Genomic DNA, 19,726 nt, shown 5'->3' with positions numbered 1-19,726 from the left:
CTCTCTCTCTCTCACACACATACACACCATCCTGTGCTTAAAAAGCACTTGGTGACTTACTACAGCCGCTCTGCCCACTGAGAGTGAGGCCCCGCCACATTTGGGGATTTCCCTATTTCTGCGGGAGTGTACGTGGCTTTGAAGGCGCCCCTACATCTTGGGATTTCCCTATTTCTGTGGGAGTGTATGTGGCTTTGAAGGGTAACGGTCTGAATGCTCCTGGGATGACCCCTCCAGATAGAATGGGTACATTTCAGGAGGAAGGCTGACCTGGGGCTACTGGACACTGGTGGTAGCTACAGTATGTCCTGTGATGGCTGCCTTGCATACAACATTCCATCTTACCACTCTGGGATGATAGATCTTAGAGGACTTGGTGTCAAAACAAAGTCTGTGGGTTTACTTCTAAAACCATCATGGAACTCAACCACTGGTAATTGTGAGTGGCTCTTCTGCAGCTCGTTGGTGGGGGACTCCCTCTCCTCCAGCAGGCCTTCTCAACAGGTAATTCTGCTTGGTGCCTGCAGTTGTGTGCCACATTAAATGCCACAGCCTGGTGACGGGGTTACAGCACACTGACTCCCCATATACTCAGAGCCTTCTATGTGCAATTGGCTTCCCACTGCTGACCTGGCACCACCCCTAGCCCTCCCTGCTACCCAGCGGGCAGTAAGATGGCATGCTGCCTCTGCTTGAAAGGCCCCACCCTCGGTGTCATCCTCGAAAGAGCCAGCTAGAGTCCAAGATGCTCATACCCATGCAGTTCTCCAGCGGGACGTCCGTGCTGATCCGAATGTCATCAATGGCGATCTCTCCAGAACGGCCTTTCCCTATCACTCCCTCAAAGACAATCTAGAAGCCAAAAGAGAACAGGACTTGTGGTTAATGGAGCTTCCCGTTACAAACGGTACGAAGCAAGCTGTCCAGTTTTTTGTTAACTGCGGCACAGCCTCTGTGTGTGTGTGTGTGTGTGTGTGTATTGCTGCACCTGGCAGACATCTGTTGGCCACATGGCTACAGCACTTGAAATCTTAATTTAACAAGAGTAGGTTGAAATCAAATGCATATTTGAGGGGGTAAGAAAATATAACCGGGTGATGGATACTGCCATCCAGTAACTACAGTGTATTGATTAAAAGGATCACAATCAGGACATGTTTAAAGAGGGAGTTGAAATTTCCCTAGCTGGTTTTGAGGTTCCTTTCTCATAAATCTTTCAAATGCCCAATGCAGGTACTTGGAAAGTCAGAGGACAGGGGCAGGTGGGGGGAACTGTTGGCACCGGAGCCCACCGTGTGGCTTGCCTTGACGATGACATGGCTTAGTTATTTCACACTGCCTCTAGGCTCCTTCAGTATAACCAGGAGGGAAAGAATTTGCTCCTTCACTAACAGTTTTCTAAGCACCTACTATGTGCTAGGCATAAGGATAGTAAGGAAATCTGCTAGGATTTTTGCCCGGGGAAAGCTTGCTATCTACCGGGTGAGATAAAAACAGACAGATCATTCCACTACAATGTGGAAACCTGAGCAGGAGTCGGAGGTCTCAGGATGCCTTACAACTGCAAAAGGGAGGGACTGCAGGCTGCTCCCAGAAGCCCCCCTCCTTTGTCGAGGGTCTTAACTCATTCCTCATCCTCACCCTCCCCAGGTTTGCTCTGCAGCTCGCACACGTCCTCTGGCAGGCTGAGTGAGCAGTTGGCTGCAGCATCACCCATCTGTTGCTGCTCCTGTTTGGGGAGGAGCAGGTGAATGCTCTGGCTGGTACACAGCCACCTCTTCCAGTGTAGAACTTGCTACCCAAGTTGCAGCCACAGCTGTGTGTGCCCATCTGTGCCTGAGTCTCTTACTGATCATGGGAGCAGAAATAATAGACCTCTAGCCTTGCGGCAGCTCACAGTCATTTAAGACTCAGGCAGTTCTGCTGGCCATGGAGTGCCAACACCCTCCACTCTGCTTCCTGGGACCCACCCCCTGGGATGGTTCTGGCAGGTCCTCCCCACTCCCTTCTCAGTTTCCCAAGGCCCAGCAGGCCTGTCCCAGTGTGCTGAGGGTTTGTTTGTGTTTATTTCCCCAGGCTTTGGTGTGCCTTTGTCAGCCCACCTGATAGCAATCTAAAATAAAATGGAGCGAAGAAACATTTGTTAGAGAAGATTTCAGCAATATAAAAGGCAATAGGAGGAACAAAGAACCAAGTCTGGGTGTAGAGATAGGCACATTCTGAATAACAAATAAGAGTGTCATTTAGTTGCCATGGCAACATGAGAAACACAATGAAAACAGCGGTGCTTAACCGCGTCCCCTAATGATGAATGGGCACAGCCCTTTGAAATATTGAAACGCAGATCACCAGGGCTCCTTTGGATCTGCGCTTCCCTGGCCTTTGCCTCCCCACCTGATACTCCATGTCGTAGCTGGGCAGGATGATGCGGCCCTGCTTCCACTCGCTGCCCTGGTCCTCGCGGATGACCCACAGGAGCTTGCTCTCCTGGCTGGCTTCGCGCACCACCTGCAGCGCCACCCCGCGGCCGCCGGTGGCTTGGTATTGGAACTCCATGCACACCGCACTCCGGGGCAGGTGAACAGGTGGGCTGATGAGCCTGGCGTACTGGCCCTCTCGCCGGCCGTCACTCTGCAGCCTCAAGAAGTTCCTGTCGTCTGTGGAAACAAACCCAGAAGGTTCTTGGTTAAATGTTTGGCAAAGACACCTGTTTGCGGCTGCGGTGCCTCTCAGGGACAGCTGGGGCTGGAATTCAGGTGTCTCACTCATTCACATATTCTCCAGGCTCGGGGTCCCTATCTTTTCTTTATTTTTAAAGGACTGCTTTATTTGAAAGTCAGAGTGACAAAGAGGGGTTGAAGACAGAGAGGGAGAGAGAACATGTGCGTGCTAGAGATTGAGCTGGGCACCGTCCAAGTGGCAGGCATTAAAACCTTCTGTTGCCACCTGAGCTACCAGATGATGGCAGGGCTCAAATGACAGTGATTCAGAAGCCCAGTTCAGTGCAACCAGGACCAGCACGGTGGTTACAGAGGATGACCCAGGGGACCTGGCACTCCACTCCCGCCCTTTTTTTACCCTGGGGAGGCCTGAACTTCACCCTTCTCAGTCTCACATGCCTCCCCCGTTACGGGTGCCACCTTGTCATGAACACAGTCTGTTTAACAGAACTGGACTGTTGGCCAAGTAGTGCCAAATTCCTCAGATACTCATGTGGGAGACTCAGGTATCCTGGTGTTGGTAGACCCGGGTCTGTAGCCACAGGTGCAGGGACCGTTCTGACCACTTGCACAGAGAACAGGGCAGCATTTGAGAAGAAATCTGGCTAGCACCTCGTACGGGACTAAAACACAGAAGCTTCTCATGCTGGATACTTGTGCATGACGCCAGGACTGTTTTTTTAAACCACATACCCAGCAAGGAACGTGGGCAGGTCATATGCCCTTGGTCCATCCCAATGTGAGGCCAAATTAACCAGAGACAGGTGCACAGAGCTTTCCTGCTCCACAGGGGCTGTGCACATCCTGGGCTAGTCAGAGAAGGACAGGTGAGGACTGCAGAGATCTGAGTCAACGCAGCACTCCCTGGACCAGGGGTTGGCCAGTGCCACTCCTGGTGACGTCACCACTCCAGGTGAGAGCCGAGTGCAGGACAGATCCAGCTGGCCCAGACAAGGCTCCTTCCTCCCTCACTCCCCCAGCTGCCTCGTCAGCTACCTGAGGCTGTCCTAGGCTCCTTCCTGTCCTTCCTGTTAGACCTTCAGGAATGTTGCTTCAGAGGCATCTCTGAAGTCAGATGTGACCAGCTGAGGACACATCAGTGGGATTCCAGTTTGTGCCTCCTCTACCACCATCCAGAGCCATATCTGCCTACACCCCACACTCTGTGACTCCTTCAAGGTCAAAATCAGCACAGATGACTAACAGGTAGCTCTCTCTCCAGGAGAGGATTTTAAATAACAGCAGTGTATCTCAGTGCCATACTGAAACACTCAAAATTCTTCTCCACCTGTGCTTCCCCTATGAGCTCCTGTTATGTCAGTTATTAATGATATTATAACACATTTGCATCATGCCTTACAGCTTACAAAGCACCTTCCCATGCATTATTGTACTGCATCCATGCAATCAAGTTTCGAGCTCTAGTTTATCCCCTTTTGTACATGATGAGGAAACGGAGGCTCTGAAAGGTCAGCGTGGCTTGGCCAGGGAGGGAGGCTAGGCAAACAGCAGAGCCCAGACTCAGCTTTGGTTTCCCACCTTGGTACGGGGAGCTCTTCATCTCAGTTGCACTGCACGAGTTTGTGCCCCACGTCCTGGCCATCCATCACATTCTGAAGCAAACTGCCTTCCCCACTGTGCCCAGGGGTTGCCTCTCCTCTTGTCTGTGACTGCTCCCTTCCCACCCACCCTCCCCCGCCCCATCTCTGCTGCATCTTTTCCTTTCTATGAACATTAACCATTGCAGCACATGCAATGTTAATTGTCCTCTCAACAACTCTAGCTTTCAAACAAGGGTACCATAGACTTTCCCTTGTTTTGAAAAGGGCTTAAGGCTTGCCTGCTTCGTGTAGCTCTTTCTTATCAGCAGAGGATAATGTTGTAAAGGTCCTGGTCTCAGGCATAAAAGATGTAACACAAAGGTGTAACATCGCTGCTCCTCCACCAAGCCCCAGACTGAGCTGGACAGATACAGCCCTGCTCAAGACAATTTCAGGCCCAGGAATGAATGAGTCAATGAGTGAATCAATGAGCAACACCTAGACACAGAGAGACAGGAGGCCTGCAGGAGAGCCCAAGATACTCAACAAGTTGCTTGCTGGTTAAACTCAGATTCACACAGTCCTTCCCAGTTCCCTCGACCCTCCAATCCAGCAGCACTCTTCAACAGCAAACTCATGACCACGGCCGACTGCAGGCTCCAGGTCAACTGAGACACCAACGAGAACTGTCACACACACACACACCCGCCACCACCCCACCGCCGCCTGAGAGAGGCTCCCCCATTTCCGATCATTCTCAAACCCTCGCTGTTTCTGCCTCGTGTCTCAAGGAAACCAGATTTCAGAGCTTATTATTCAGCCTTCTTCCTTCACAGTTTCACAAATAAGACCCGCTTGCTGCCTGAAGATTTGCTTGGCAGAAATACTGTCACTCGTGTGAATTTACATTCTTAAGCAGCGGGAGAATCATCACATCATGGTTAGAATTGAATACATGAAATGCAAGCGGAGGTGTGAGGGCTGGAGTTCATCTGGGTCCTTTCCCATTCCTTAGCTGCTTACCAGAACTCCAGGCACAAGTGGGCCAAAGGTTTCAGGGGCTCCACGTGGATCCCTCCCCCTCCTCTTCTGCCCCCACAGAGCACAAGAAGATGATTATCACTGTGCATGATTTAAAGGCCCACTGCAGGCCCCGGGAGTTAATGCTGGTGGCGTGCTAAGCACGGGCAGCCGAGGGATCATCATTCAGCGCTGACATCTGAGCTAATCCACCAGTTTGCAGAATCTCCAGACAAGCAGGCCTCTGGATTTCACTTAGTTAAATCACTTGTGCCCCACTTGTCTGTTAAGTGCTGTGAGCTCCAGGGAAGAAAGATGATATGTAAATTTAAGGAATTAGCAGTAGACATCAGTCAGAGGGACGCTGAGCTGCAGAATGTCCCTGCCTGTCATGGAGAGAGGCCTGATTAGAACCAGGGACATCATGAAGGAAGGAGTCAGGTCATAGAAAGCTCAAAGAACAGGAGGAAAAAAAAATAAGCAGGAGGAGGAAGATGAAAAAATTAAGCACCTAGTATGTGCATGACAACGCACTGGGTGCTTTATCTTATGTTTCTTATCTTACGCAAACATTCCTAGCCCTGTGGAGTAAGTGTTCTTCTCTCTGTTTAGTTGTTTGTTTATTTTAACAAAAAGGAAGCTGAGGCTCAGAGAATTAAAGCAGTAAGTCTAAGCCCGCTGTTAGAGTAATGAGTCAGATTTGAATCCTGCTTAAAGTGAGAAAACGTGGACCTGTTATCTGGGATGAAGTAGCTTTCCTAATGGCTCACTAATCTGTTCAAGTCTCAGTCTTTGCACCTGCAAAATGGGTCTAGTAATGGCCTAAGTCTACTAAGTGATATACTAAGAGCCTCGAGTGGTGGGGAGGGGTAAATGAGTCCTATGAAGCAGGCTGCGCTTGGGCAGGGCCACAGGTAGTGTTCACTGGGCACTACTGGGTCATTCCCAACCCTCCACACAGCACCCCTCTTGTTTGTCTTTATTTTTAAGATGCTTTTAAGAAAAATGATAGAAAGGCCGCCAATTCCCTGGCAAAACTCAGAGAGAAGCATGGCTTCATCTGAGGGGGGCCAGCATGCTGTCTGTACCTTAACCCGGAAGCCTGCCTGCCTGTCTGCCCCAAGTTGTTTGCCACGTGCCCCATGTGTTCATCAACAGCCAATCAAATGGAATGTTACCTGAACCTGGAACAGGACCTCAAGTGACCAAGGCAAGCAGGCCGGCTCTGCCTCCCAGGGGAATCAGCCTGCATCACCCCCTCCCCAAGCCCAGCTGTCCACGCCTCACTTTACGCTCACCATAGAAGGCATTTTCGTAGACCACGTCAGCAACATGCTTTCTAGCTCACGACCCCAACTGTCAGGAACTTCTTAAATTCGGGTTTACGTTTTCCTGCTGCCACTTAAGACACATTTCCTTTTTCTCTCCGTCGTGGAGCGCAGCCAGCTTCTGGCCTCTGACTTAGAAACATTTTTTCACTCCTGAAGAATGAAGACCCTTGGCCTTTGCTTCCCCAGCAAACACCACCCTTGCCCCTTGAAATGTCCCGGGCTTTGGTCCCAGTGCTGAATCGCCAATGACCCCTCTTCCAAGCTAGACACTGCCGCGCTTTTAAGTCCTGGCACCCACAGATAGATACGGTGTAGTGAAAGAAGTGTGTCTGGACTACCCCAGTTTATGACCCACCACTATCCAAAGAGAATGTTCGAAGCATATGGTAGCTGTTGATATTTGATGGAGAAAAGGGTCAGCTGGGCAGGGCAGGGGAGGGCCCCTTTATTGATGAACTTGATCCTTAGGGACAAGACCTTTGGATTGTCAAGAAATATGACAACAGACCAGCTAAGAACTGGCCCAGCTGACTGGGAGCTGCCTTCTTGTTCTTACAGCTAATGGCTGCAATGCTGGGGATGGATCATTTCCAACAAAAAGACAATGGAAAGGAAATATGTTTAGTTGCTGAAAGAGAATGAAGAAATAATGTCCCAGGGATACAATCCCTCTCTTCCTGGGTCTGACAAATTCGGAGGCATTTTGCTGGGTTCTTGACTCAAAACATCTGTTGCTGCCAATGATACAAGGAAAACAATCACACGGGAACAAACAACAGGAGTTCAGAGGGGCGGGGAGGAAGTGCAGAGGCCAGGGTCACACAGGCGCCTTAACCTGCTGCTGTCTCCAGAAAGGGCCTCTGGATAGTTCACCTGGCGATTTACGGCTCCACCTGGCTTCAGCTGCCGATGTGTCACATGAACACGTGACCATGGCAGGCCCAACAGCAATGGAATCAGTTGTGTCTACACCTGACCCAAGCCTGGAATAAATCACTAGCTTAGTCCCCCTGGCTATCACAAAGCCAAACACACCATCTGTCCAATACACACATCTCCTGGCTAGCATCTTGCCCTCCTACTAGACCCACCATCTGAAAGAATATTTAGGGCTGCAGGAGATGCAGTCTCTTTGTAAAGGTCATCCTTAAAACACGAGTCAGCCCCTTAGCTGGCCTCTCAAGGTCAGTCTACCTTCAGATTAACACTCAGTTAAGGACCACGCAACTTCCGATGAACCCAGCAGGAAGTGTTTTAGGTTTACAGCAGAACACTTGGTGGATATTTAAGATTTCAGGCTTGGTCTTTGCAAGAGTCTACCTAGAGCTGTTTTTCAGTTTGTCAGGAAAGGTTTCACCATTGAAAACAGTCTTGTTATCACTCTGCCTCCTTCATTATCAACCCACAGCTGCCTGAGAACTCAACCCATCGCTATTTTCAGAAAACGGGGCTCACAGCTTCTCTCCACTGATGTCTTTTCTACAAAGCTTGAGATGTTTCCCAACAAAAGGGCCTCCATTCTTTCCTTTCCCACCTGAAGTTATTCTTCTACTGTAGCTGTCTTGTAACCTCGCTACTGTTCCTGGCCTGAATCACAGCTCTGGACTACCAATCTAATAGAGTTTAGTCAATGGTCCGGTTTGTATCAAAACAGCCCCAACGAACAGTTAACAAGTCTCCATGTACATCTGAAAGAATAAAAGCTGTAAAATCTTATTTCATAACATTAGGATCCTTGACTCATTCCTACTTAAGCTACTTTAAAAATTTTATTTATTTAAAAAGCAGAGTGAGAGAGACAGAAAAAGAGGGAGAGTTGGAGAAATCTTCAGTCTGGCAGATCATTCTGCAAAGGGTTGCAATGGCTGAGGATGGGCCAGACTAAAACCAGGAGCCTGGAATTTCATTAGGGTCTCCTAAGTGGATGGCTAGTAGCCACAACTCATTCTTTTCATGATAACATACTGTTTTCTGTCCCATTCTTGACAATGGTAAGAATGATAACAATAACAATTACTAGTTTTATTTAGTATTTATTTAGGATGGTCTTTTAAAAAAGAATGTATTAATCTTTACAAATTTATTATTGTTATTTTTTAATGTGAAAGGCAGAGAGACATAAAGCCAGAGCTAGGGAGAGAGATCTGCCATCCATAGCTGTACTCCGCACATGTCTGCAACAGCTGGGACTGGGCCAGGCTAAAGCCATGAGTCAGGAACTCAATGTGGGTCTCCCAGCTTGGTGGCCCCAAACACTTGACCCATCACCTGCAGACTGTCAGATGTGCATCAACAGGAAGCTGGAATCAGGAATCAGGCTGGGGCTGGGGTTGGGTTGGGACTTGAAGCCAGGCACTCTGATCGGGCATGCACGAATCCCAAGCAGCATCTTAATTGCCACATCAAATGCCCAGCCCAGGATGCTCTTTTTGGCCAGTTAAAATAGCTGAACTCATCTCACGCTGAACTCATCTCACGCTGTGTTATTTGCTTCTGTGACTATACTTGTTTAGAAAAGTAGAATGATACAAAGATAAAGACACCAGCCATTGAATATGCCCATTAAGGGGTCATAGGAAAGACACATCCTTTTGCTGCGTGCTTCCTGGTTGATATCAAACCAAGGACCAGAAGCATGAGCATGTGCCCTGGAGGTTGCTTGCATGCTGATGTCCAAAGTCTCCAGAGCAGTGTTGTCCAACATTCTGAGATGATGGACATGTTCTATATGCAGGAACTTCAAGAAGTTCATGGAGATGTGGAACTTAATGATACGTTAATTTGGGTGCAAATGAATTTTGAGATTCATGCAGTTTTTTTCACACCCTGCCTTCTGAAGATCCCTGTATATGCACTGAACAATATGCTGTGGCCATTGTACTCTTGCGATGTGGCTGGAAGATAGCAAAACTGAAGTGATGGGCGCATACACGTTAAATAATTCACATTAAACAGTTGTACCTGACTAATGGCTACTGTAGTAAACGTTTAATTGGATCCTGAAGCCTTTCCTGTTATCTCAAGGTGCTGCTCCCTCCTGAAAGACCTGAGTTCCACTGTTCTCCAAACTCTACCTTATCAAAGTACCCAAGAGAAAAACACACCAGTTCCTAGACAGGAACACACTTTTCTTCGTTACTGCAGCAACAGAGCATAGCCACTGGCTTCTGAGAGAACACGGGGTGGGATCTTCCACCACCACCACGGGTCACTGAAGCTAGAACAGAGTCCTCAGGGGCTGGTGTGAACAAACTCCAGGCAGCGAAGCCACAAGCAAAGGGCCAAAAATAGACTCACAACGTGGCTTGGAAGACTATGTTGAAAAACAAAATCATGGGACTAAAACAAGTAGGCGTCTTAAGCAACCATTACTACCAGCCCAAAAAACCCTGAATTAATTGCTGACTTAAAAGGAAAAAAAAAAAAGGCAAGAAAACAGCCACATGGGAAAATAGCTAAGGAATGTAAGCCATCTCCTAGATGCTGTGGGTGCACCTGCCTGCCTGTGGTCTCCTTTGCACCCTTCTTGGTAGCCCTAGGCCCCTCCACTTGGCAGACACACCTCCCTTGTTAAATTCAATTACTCCCATTTGTTTATCTATCTAATGGGGATGGGGGAGCAGCCCGCAGCTCTTAGAGGAGAGGTTTCCTTTTCTTGGGATGCTGAATGCGAATGTGGGTGACACAGCAGCTCTGGGTCTGAGGGAGGTGCTGCCGCTCTGAACCCATTAGCGTCTGCCTTGCCCCTAACCACCCACAGCTGTCTCTTTTCTCCCAGCTGTGCCCCTCAGGCCTCTGCCCTCATCCCCACCCTTTTTTGAAGAGGAAAAAGAAGAAAGGACCACCCTGAACAGAAAGCTCTTTCTGTCTTCTGCTTAAAGCCTGGTGTGAGTTGTCTAAGCAGAAGACACATGGGAAATTGGGTTTTTTTTCAGCCATCGGAGGATAGAGAGCAGGGCTCTGAAAAAAATATTATGATTTTGTTTCCCCGAGGCAGGTTTCAAGTGCCATTTTTTTTTTTTCAAACTTCAGGGATTCTTCTGGAAGAGGAAAACAATGACTTTCTTTCTCAGTATTTTAAGGGAGGAACTATATTAGTCTAGTGGCTCATGATGGCCCGAATTTCTTCTGTTCCCCTCCATTTAGCCAGAGGTTGAAACTCTGCCTGCTTGCTGAGCTCTGAAAAGCCCTCCCAACCTGCAGGCTGCACTGAATCAATTGGAATGAGGGCAAAGCTGGGACTTGCCAACCAGCAGCAAGGGTGAACTGATTGGGCATTCAGGTATACACAAGGGAGTTGAGGGGGTTCAGAGTGGAGGTCAGGGTATGGGGAGGTCAATTTAGCTCTCCCAGAACTGTCATCTGTTGACTGGTGGCCTTGTAGCCCGAGTAGGGCTGGCTCCAGATGCCCTGGACTAGATTTTCTGTTTAGCAGAGTGCCAAGAGAGGCAGCCAGAGTCAGTAGGAAGAATTTGAAGGTGTGGAGTGATTCAGACTCAGCAACTCCTTCACTATGTGGTGGTGCCTTATCCATAGCTCTTCAATCCCAGTGCATCTGCAAGCTGTGCCTTATCCACACAAACCCACTCAGTAGACACAACACCCACACAGGCACACACTACAGCCCTTCTTTACGTTCAGACAGAAGATGAAGATGGGGAAAATTGCCAATTAATTGGCCCCGGTCTCAAAAGAGAGGAAATGAAATAAAAAAAAAAATCCAGGCTGGGTCATAAAAATCAGTATTTTTTCCAACATGCAGGAGACTCATTATATTAATTAAACATGATTGCGGGGAAGGAGGCGGTGATGGTGATGGAGGCTGGGCTGGGGTAAGTGTTCTCTCCCGTTGCCTAAGGTCGTGGTGATCTTCAGATACTAATCTCTCTGAGCACTCAAACGCTGAAGAGATAAACACTTGAAATATGAAAATGTTTTTCTTCAGAGCAGAAGCTGTGACCCTCTGGGAAAGCAAGTGTGGCCCATGTCAGCAGATCAGCACCAAGTGTACTTCTAGCATGTGTCCCACTGCCAGGCCCCGGGGACAGGGCACTGGCCAGTCCCTGGAGTGAGAGGTAGCGAGAGCTCCGTGCAATCCTGCAGAAGAGAGCCCCTTCCCTTCCAGTTATGTCCTAGCTTCTCACCATTGTCCACTGGCAACTAGAGTTTACTGAATTTCCAAAAGTAACCTCCTTTCCCTCAGACACCTGTAGGGAGTCTCTGATCTATGGCAGAAATATAGGAAAATTGCGGTTGAGGAGTGGTGTGCTGGAGCTAGCGCCAACCAACCCATGAGAGTCACACATGAGCGTTTCTGGAGTTCGGCAAGCCAGTTGTTAAAGGCAATCATGATTAAAAATTAAATTATATAAAGTTATAACTGACAGGTGATAGGAAAAGTTAAATAATCAAAGCCCAACACTTCCTCATTACATTTTACCATCATCTATGCTTCCGTGGTTATTTATGCTGTCTCTAGCAAAGCAATGGAAAAACTTAAATAATACCTTATTACTGACCTTCTCTCCTGCCTCTCCAGTGACGTGTGCTGATAGCTTACACTGAACTTGGTAAGTGTGCTTACATCATTGAGAGTGGGAGGCGTCATAGAACCGCTTTTTTTTTTTTTTAATTCTTGGAAAGCCTGCCGCTAAACATTTACCAGAATGCCATTATTACAGCATATGACAGTAGAGATTATCAATATGCCTTGCTTCTGCCTTATTAGATGGGCAGAAGGTAATCTCTTGGTATCATCAGTACCAGGGAAGGATTCTGGTGGCTCCAGGGGTACCTACACAGGTTCAAATGCAATGCTTTGAGAAGCAGCAGTCAACTCCAAACTGACAAGAGGCTCTATGAGCGCAGCAAATCAATCGACTCATCCCATCTCCCAACACCTGCCAATTGCTCCTTCTTTCTTTGGCCTTGGCCCCATCAGTCCTTCCCAGCGGTTAGGCTGTGCTGTAATCACAAGAGAAGGCTGGGAACCACCAACCTGTGGTTCTGTGAGGTGACGTCTTGAGCAAAGATCGTGGTGGTTTGTGGGCACAGAGCACAGGGTTGCCCTGCGGTGGGGAAGTGATGAAGCTTGCAAGGCCATCTGGGGCTGAAAAGTGCACAGCAAGCAAGCCTTGAGCCTTCCCCCTCAGAGCTGGCAGCTGGCTTACCTGGAAATGTGCGGTCATGGGGGTTGGAGTTGCTGGTCCAGGTGCTCCTGAGCCACTTGGCATGGTCATACATCCAACCGCAGGGCTCTTCCGGGAAATCAAAGTTGCAATTGAATCCTGAAGGGAGTTGCAGATCTTTGTCTAAAAGAGGGGAAAGGGAAAAAAAAATAACCCAAAAGGAGGGCAAATGAAATGGATTCAGAAAACAGCCACAGAGTGTTATTTGAATGGCTGGCAGGGCCCTAGTGGGGAGTGCAAAAAGAAGTGGCTCCTTTTGCTTATTCATTTAACTGGTCTTGGCCATTGCTGGCTTTCGGGTCAGCCTTTGGTCTCATCCTTCCCAGGCACGAAAGCCAAGTCTGCCAGTGGTTCCCATAGTAAGCAATTATAAATGAGGCCACCAAGTGGCTGCAGGCGCTAATCAGCTTCTGTCTACCTCGGAGAGCAGCAAATGTGAAAATTGCTGTTCCCTAAATGCCAGAGAAGAATGTCTCCCCAGTGCTTCAGTAGAAGGTTGGCTCCCCCCAAAAATAGTATTATCTCATCTGCTGCCAACCTGGTTGGCACAAGTGATGGGGCAGCCCATTGGCATCCAGACAGGCCAAGATGCCTGGGAGGCTGTGGCCAATGCAGAGAAAGTGACCAAAGAGACAAGGGAGGCTTGTTTTCTAACCTTCACCCCTTATTTCAGTGGACAGGACAGCTCAGCATCCCCATGAGGAGGCGTCAGCAGGCAGGCCATTGGCATGTTAGAAATAAAATGAAAGGGCCAGACCAGTGGGCTGCCAGTTTAGAACTGACCAGGCAGGAACATAATTTGCCATTGTGCTAAGTCCCGGCAGGCCGAGATCCCGAGGGTAGGCAGAGAGCTTTCCCTGTGGAAATCTAAGAAGTGACAACACCTTGGCTGCTCCTGCCTGCTTTGGGTGTTTGCCCAACGAACACTGAATCAAGTGGGCTCCTTTTGCGACTAAAAAATGTAGTGCTCGCTTGTGCCAAACATGCGACTAAGTGGGGGGCTGCTGCGCAAGTGCAGAAAGAGAGGAAATGGGAACCCATGTTTGGATGCTAGCCAGCTGTGGCTGCAGAGACAACGGAAAAACACCGGTGAATGCTAGCAGCAGGAGGAAGTGGGCTGTCCGGACTTCTCACTTCCCTTCCCACTGTTTCAAGAGGAATTTCCGCCGGGAAGAGCCAGAATGCAGGTTAGGAAGTGTGAAGGCAAAAGCAGACAGGAGAAACCCGTTGCTTACTCTGGGGGCAAGGAGGGATCCCCTCGACAGTGAGCCGAGAGGCAGATGACCAGTGGACCCTGCTTAGGTCTCCCCTTTTGGAGCAAGGGCATTGAACGGTTGCCTACCCCGGACCAAAGTCAGCATGAGTGGAGAAGAAACACATGGAACCCATTACAGAAGTATCAACCTGTGGCTTGGAAAAGTCAGCTAGTGCTTGGCCCTCACCATTCCTGTCTCCCCACCATTTTTGAATTTCTATTTTTCTGTTCAAAAATACAGAGTAATTCAATATCCCATAATTCCTCTGTAATGTTTACATGCATTCCGTATCTTGCTAACCAAATTCCACAAAGATTTTTTTTTCCTTGCAACAAAAGAGAAGGGAGCAAACCATCAAAGAAACCTCAAATCAAACAAACCACTCGACACGGGGAAATCATATTGAAAATCAACTTTTGAAACTTCAGCAGAACCTTTTGCATTTTGCTTGGATCGTCATTTAGAAGGGTCCTACCCACAAACTAACTCTGCACACCCAATACTATACAGTCACTCCCTGTGCATCCCATTTTGGGCTCTCAAGCTATCTTAAACATGTCTTGGAAGATCCTCAAAGTCTCCTTCTTCTCTTTGGAAAACAAAAACAAGTTCATTAATATGTCAGAATTCTGTATTCCGCTAGCGCTGACCAAGTGTCCCCCACCCACACAGCATGCAAAAGCACATTCCCCAAAGCATATGCATTAAATTATCATTTTTCAGCCACACAACTTCAGCATTTATTTTTGGCTTTCCTCCCATTCTTCTCAGTAGTCATGTTTTGGAGCCTTCCATCCCACCATGGCAGTTCCTCAGACTGTGTGCTGGGTTCAACAGATTTCACCAGCTTCCTATATCTCTATGTCTCTGTCACGTACAGCCTCCTCACCAGCCTTCCCTCATTTTGTTTAATGCAAATTTAATAAGATCTGCCATTGATTGTGAATTTTAAAAATTGAGCCCAAAGTGCCAGGTGTTCAAAATGTGTGATTCACTAGGCAAGCCCCCATCCTCGGTGACCCTAAGCAGTATGATTTAAATAACTTACTTCCAAGGTATGCCAAGCACTGCTTTTATCTCACGTGCTTAGAGCAAACCTGGAGGAAGTGAGATTTCCCATAGAAAGAGATGGATCCCTCAGCGAGGAGCCCCCAAGTTGGGAAGGAGTGCTGCAAGGTGCCTTTTCCAGTTTCTGCCTTTGCCTGTGTCCCATCCTCCATCCCAGAGACTGTGGTGCACTGTCTTACAGAGTCATCACTGTTACACCTGCTCAGATTAGCAGTGGTGAAAGACACACAGAACATTAAGCCATGGTTGAACAATGAATCAACCCCACTATCATGCTCCGTGGACCGAATCACTCAGATGACCGCCAGATCATCACTTGACTGCACTGTCAAGACGCAGTGACAACAGCAAAGACAATCAAGTCAGGAAGGCTAAGGATGAGGGTGGCTTCTCTTTCACAAGGAAAGCAAGGAAGGGAGGGCTGCACTGAGACCTTCTAAAGGAAGACTTCTCCCTGCCAATGGCCAGTGGGTTCAGACCCACAGGGTGGGCACGCTGCATGGTTCTGGATGGATTTGAAGTAGTCACTGCCCCAAGCCACTGAGAATCCACAGCTCCCTGACCCCCATGCCTACAATCATGTATCCTGAATGCAATGTGATGGTCACCCCATACTCACCATCCTCAAAGCTGCAATTTTCCCCACACTCCGTAGCCTCCTCATCAATGGGATATGGCGTGGTGGTCTCTTCACTCTTCATGGTGGGTCCCAGCGTCTCTGCTGTGGGCTTGGAGTCTGGCAAAGGAAGGGAGGAGCATGTTACAACAGCAACTCACATTGCAACCTTGTGTGTGTGCGTGTGTGTGGTGGGATATATTTAAACCAAGTGTGAGCTTTTATAGAAGGAGAGCTGAGTTGCCCACAGATGCATAAAATGCCCAAGTCACCTGTGCATTGCCCAAGCACTGGGGGCACAGATAGAGCTGACTGTCAAGGGTCCTGCAATGCAGAAATAGCTACAACCAAGGCAGGCACACAGATCTCAGCTCTTGACTCCACAAGAGAGGCTCTGAGGTCATCGCACATGGCCATGTAGGACAAAATTGGAGTATCACTCAATACTCACCTGGGGTGGAGGGGTTGAGGAATAAGTCCAACCCTTGCTCTGACTATTCTGTTTAAGACAATCATGGTTAACACACACACACACACACACACACACACACACACACACACACACGTATGAGATGGCCACCAAAAATGGTTTGGGAAAAAAAATGTCACCTCAGGCTTCCATTATATGGAAAAAGGGTCTGTGTGCATGGCCCCTTGCATAACTGCTGGCTGCCTCGCTGTTCACTCCTGCTTCATGTGGAATGAAGTCTTCTCTGAGTCACGACTTGCCAAAACCAAAGCTAATGTTTCAAAACATCCTGGCCAGTGGGGTCCAGCTGTAACATTCTGAGACTTTCGGTGACCCCCATAGCGTGGAAGATCCGGCTCCAGACACTGTGCTCATATTTACACCAAACTAGATGTCCAGAAAAATAGACATAAAGGCCCTCAGGCCCCATTTGGTGATATGAATGTGGGGTTGAGCCTTTAGATTAGGGTGTGACCAATTCAAGTGCCTCATGGATCCAAGCAGCTACTCCAGGGAGGGGGAGTGGAGGCAGGGTAGGGTGTGTTAGGGCTGTGGCAGCAGGGACCTTGCATGCCTCATTCAAAAGAGGCCTGAAAGGGAGGTGGCCCATTATGGCCACGTCTTTCTTCCCTAATATTCCCCCACAAGAAGCCAAAACTGCCCGTATAACCAGGTTTACAAGTGTTGGCTACTTATTTAACATGCTATTACATAGCACTCAATAAAACCTGGCCTGGCCAATGCAGTTGCTGGCATTTCGTTTGACCTGGGCTCTAGGTGATTCATTCACCCATTCACTGGTCTGTCTATTGGCTTATGACAGCCATTCATTCATCAACCATTCAAGGAATGAATGGAGCCGTGAGTCAGACCTTGGGTGGAGTGAAAGGGGTTTTGGAAATTGGTGTTCAAGCCCTCATGTCATGAGGTGGTGTCTTCATCCCAGAGCTAGCTGCCAACAGGATGCCTCAAAGAAATGGTGGATTGTTCCTCCCATTTCTATACATGCACCTTTGCACTACTGTGTGTGATGAGGCACCCTTGTCAGGCACCCTTCAGGATACCAGCTAATAAAGCCAGGAGCCCGAGGAAACTGCTAAATACACTGAATAGCTTCTTCACGGTCGACTTCCTGCCTTGCTGCTGTTAAGTACCATGCACGTAACCTTTCATGCCTCCCTTTGCTGTGTCTGCCTCTTGTTCACCGTACATAGCAAATAACCTCGAAGCATCCTAATTCATAAACTCAAATTTGTCACTGTGTCATAGAATCTCAAACTCAATTGTAAAACAAACTATGGGCAGCAAGGAAGAAGTAATGAGTCAAAACACAAACAAACTCACCTACCAGGTAAAGCAAGCTGTCCAATTATTTCACTGTAGGAGTTCAACCCAGCCAATGATTGTTTTTTTGTGACTGTTTTTTTTTTTGGGGGGGGGGGGTTGGGATGGGAGTTGGAATGAAGAAGTGAACCAAAGATGAGTAGTACAAAGGAATGGAGATTTAAGAAACCAAAAAAAAAGCCACATGACGCAAGGAGAGCAGCTTCTGGAAATGCTAGGTAGCCAAACAGGCCGTCAGCTGGTGGGTGGGGGCAATGTTAAATCCAGGGGCACTGAATGCCAGCGAGGGAGGAAAGCGAAGAAGCAGTGGACGGCCTCTGTGCCCACTGTGTTTGTACTGGGAGCTCTGAAGTAACTGCCCATCAAAACGCAACACTCCCCAGAAATTGAAACCAGATGTCAGAAACTTCAAAGGCAGGGAGGCTGGGCTCAGGGTAACTCAACTCTGATCTTGCAGGGAATGGTCAGGCAGGACTTTGAAATGGGAAACCTGCTGCTGAGCATCATCACTGCAATTTGGGGCAGGTTAGGAGAGCTCTAAAAGAAGAGGTCGTTAGCAATGGTCCAGCCAGCCATAAAGCGAGGCCAGACCACGAGGGGTAGGCGCAGGAAGAGGGAGAGTGGGTTGGCCCCCAGCGAATTAGGTGACCTCAGGCAAGTGCCTTCTGCTGTCTGGGCTCACCGTTGTCTTGAGTCTGTCACACACACACATACACATATATTCCTGAAACCGTTCATCATGCTCATCAGTGGGGTGTGGAATCAATTAAATGAATCAAGAATGGCACTGCAAGGTAGGAGTGACATAACTTCAGAACGCAGTCCCCACAGCAAGGCTGAGCACTGCTTTGGGAACCCCGGGTTTCAGTCTCATTCATTTATCCTAACTGGCTACTGGGTGCCAGGCAACAGTTAAGGCCTCTCACAACCATTGTGTTTTCAGCATTCACAGTAATCCTGGAGCATGCAGATGGACTAATGTCATTCCCATTCTTCAGGTAAAGTAATTGAAGCACTGAGAAACCCCAAACGCTCATCCGAGGTGATGCTGCCAGTGACAGGGAGGGAGGCAGGACATGAACCTGGCAGCCTGCTTCCAGAATCCATGAACTTGCTAAGACACTACACTCATGTGCCTCTGTGTGTGTGTGTGTGTGTGTGTGTGTGTGTGTGTGTGTGTGTGTGTGTGTGTGTGTGTGTGTGTGTGTGTACGCACGCGCACGGTATGTGGTATGAAGCAAGCTGTGAAATGGATTTGCTTGAAAACTGTGGATCACGTCATTGATACTTGACCCTGGAAGCTCCTGGATCACCTCGATACCCACTCGTTGATTCTAGAAGCTGCCACAGGTGAAGCTGGCCTGCATAGCACGGGGACAGGTGCTACACCTTTGGCAGGTTGCAATGTCCTCGCCCCTATGTAATGGGGAGCAGGTGTCTTCTTACCAACATGTGTTCATTGGGGCTGCCTTTGACCCCCAGGTGAGAGAAGCTAACTTGGGCCCGGTCTCCTGCCTGCGCACCTCAGTGAGCCAGGGCACAGGCAATAATTTTCTCCCTTTGAGCCAAAAGGACTTTTCTGACATGCTATTATTAATCCTTCCTCAGCTTCCCTGCCTGGTTGCTGGTGCCAGGTACAGTACAGACAAGAAAATAGGGTTACCTGTGTTCCTGATGGAGAAGAGGCTGGTCTGCTTAGTGTGCCTGATGGCTCCTGCTGGCACTAGATCTGGGCCCTGAGTCCTGGGTGGCCCTGGAAACTCACTTGGGCAGCCAGGGAGTGAGCTCTGAGTGAGATCTAGCACCAAGCCTGGTGAGAAAGGCAGGCCAGTGCCTCTAGGAGCGGCAGGGTTTGACTCAGAAGGGTAGGGTCCTCTCTTGGAAACAAGGAGGCATCGGCATACTCTGTGGGCCTCTCCCGCCTTGGGAAGAGTGGAAAGCACTGCCCCAAGCTTATGTTACCTGGGTGGGACAGGAATAATCTAGGAGCCCTGATGCCATTAGCTCTCCCACCACAGGGTCCCTCCCAAGCCAATCAATGCCTTTTACAGATGTGGCCTCAAAATGAAAATGAAGTCTCTTAGCCACTGACATCTGGAGGCCAGATTCAGACATAAACCGATTACCTTATTATCATGAGGGTTTTTTTTTTCCTTCCCTAAATCAACAGGCA

At 48.7% G+C, this 19,726-nt stretch overlaps 1 protein-coding gene across 6 annotated transcripts in view; it reads right to left on the bottom strand.

Moving 5' to 3' along the window:
• NRP2 (neuropilin 2) overlaps window positions 1-19,726 on the bottom strand; it is a 112,650-nt gene that overhangs the window by 29,218 nt on the left and 63,706 nt on the right. For all 6 annotated transcript variants that reach the window (XM_040984536.1, XM_040984539.1, XM_040984537.1 and 3 more), the window contains exons 11-14: window positions 15,744-15,860; window positions 12,783-12,923; window positions 2,395-2,657; window positions 756-852 (exon numbers count right to left, since the gene is read on the bottom strand). In XM_040984536.1, the coding sequence (XP_040840470.1) occupies window positions 756-852; window positions 2,395-2,657; window positions 12,783-12,923; window positions 15,744-15,860 (618 nt within the window). The remainder of the gene's footprint in view (window positions 1-755; window positions 853-2,394; window positions 2,658-12,782; window positions 12,924-15,743; window positions 15,861-19,726) is intronic.

Source organism: Ochotona curzoniae, unplaced genomic scaffold, assembly GCF_017591425.1.
Source record: "Ochotona curzoniae isolate NIBS_2020 unplaced genomic scaffold, NIBS_Ocur_1.0 contig_4148, whole genome shotgun sequence".
Classification (NCBI taxonomy): Eukaryota; Metazoa; Chordata; class Mammalia; order Lagomorpha; family Ochotonidae; genus Ochotona; species Ochotona curzoniae.
The sequence above is the reverse complement of the archived record's forward strand: the minus strand, read 5'-3'. Positions and strand labels throughout refer to the sequence as shown.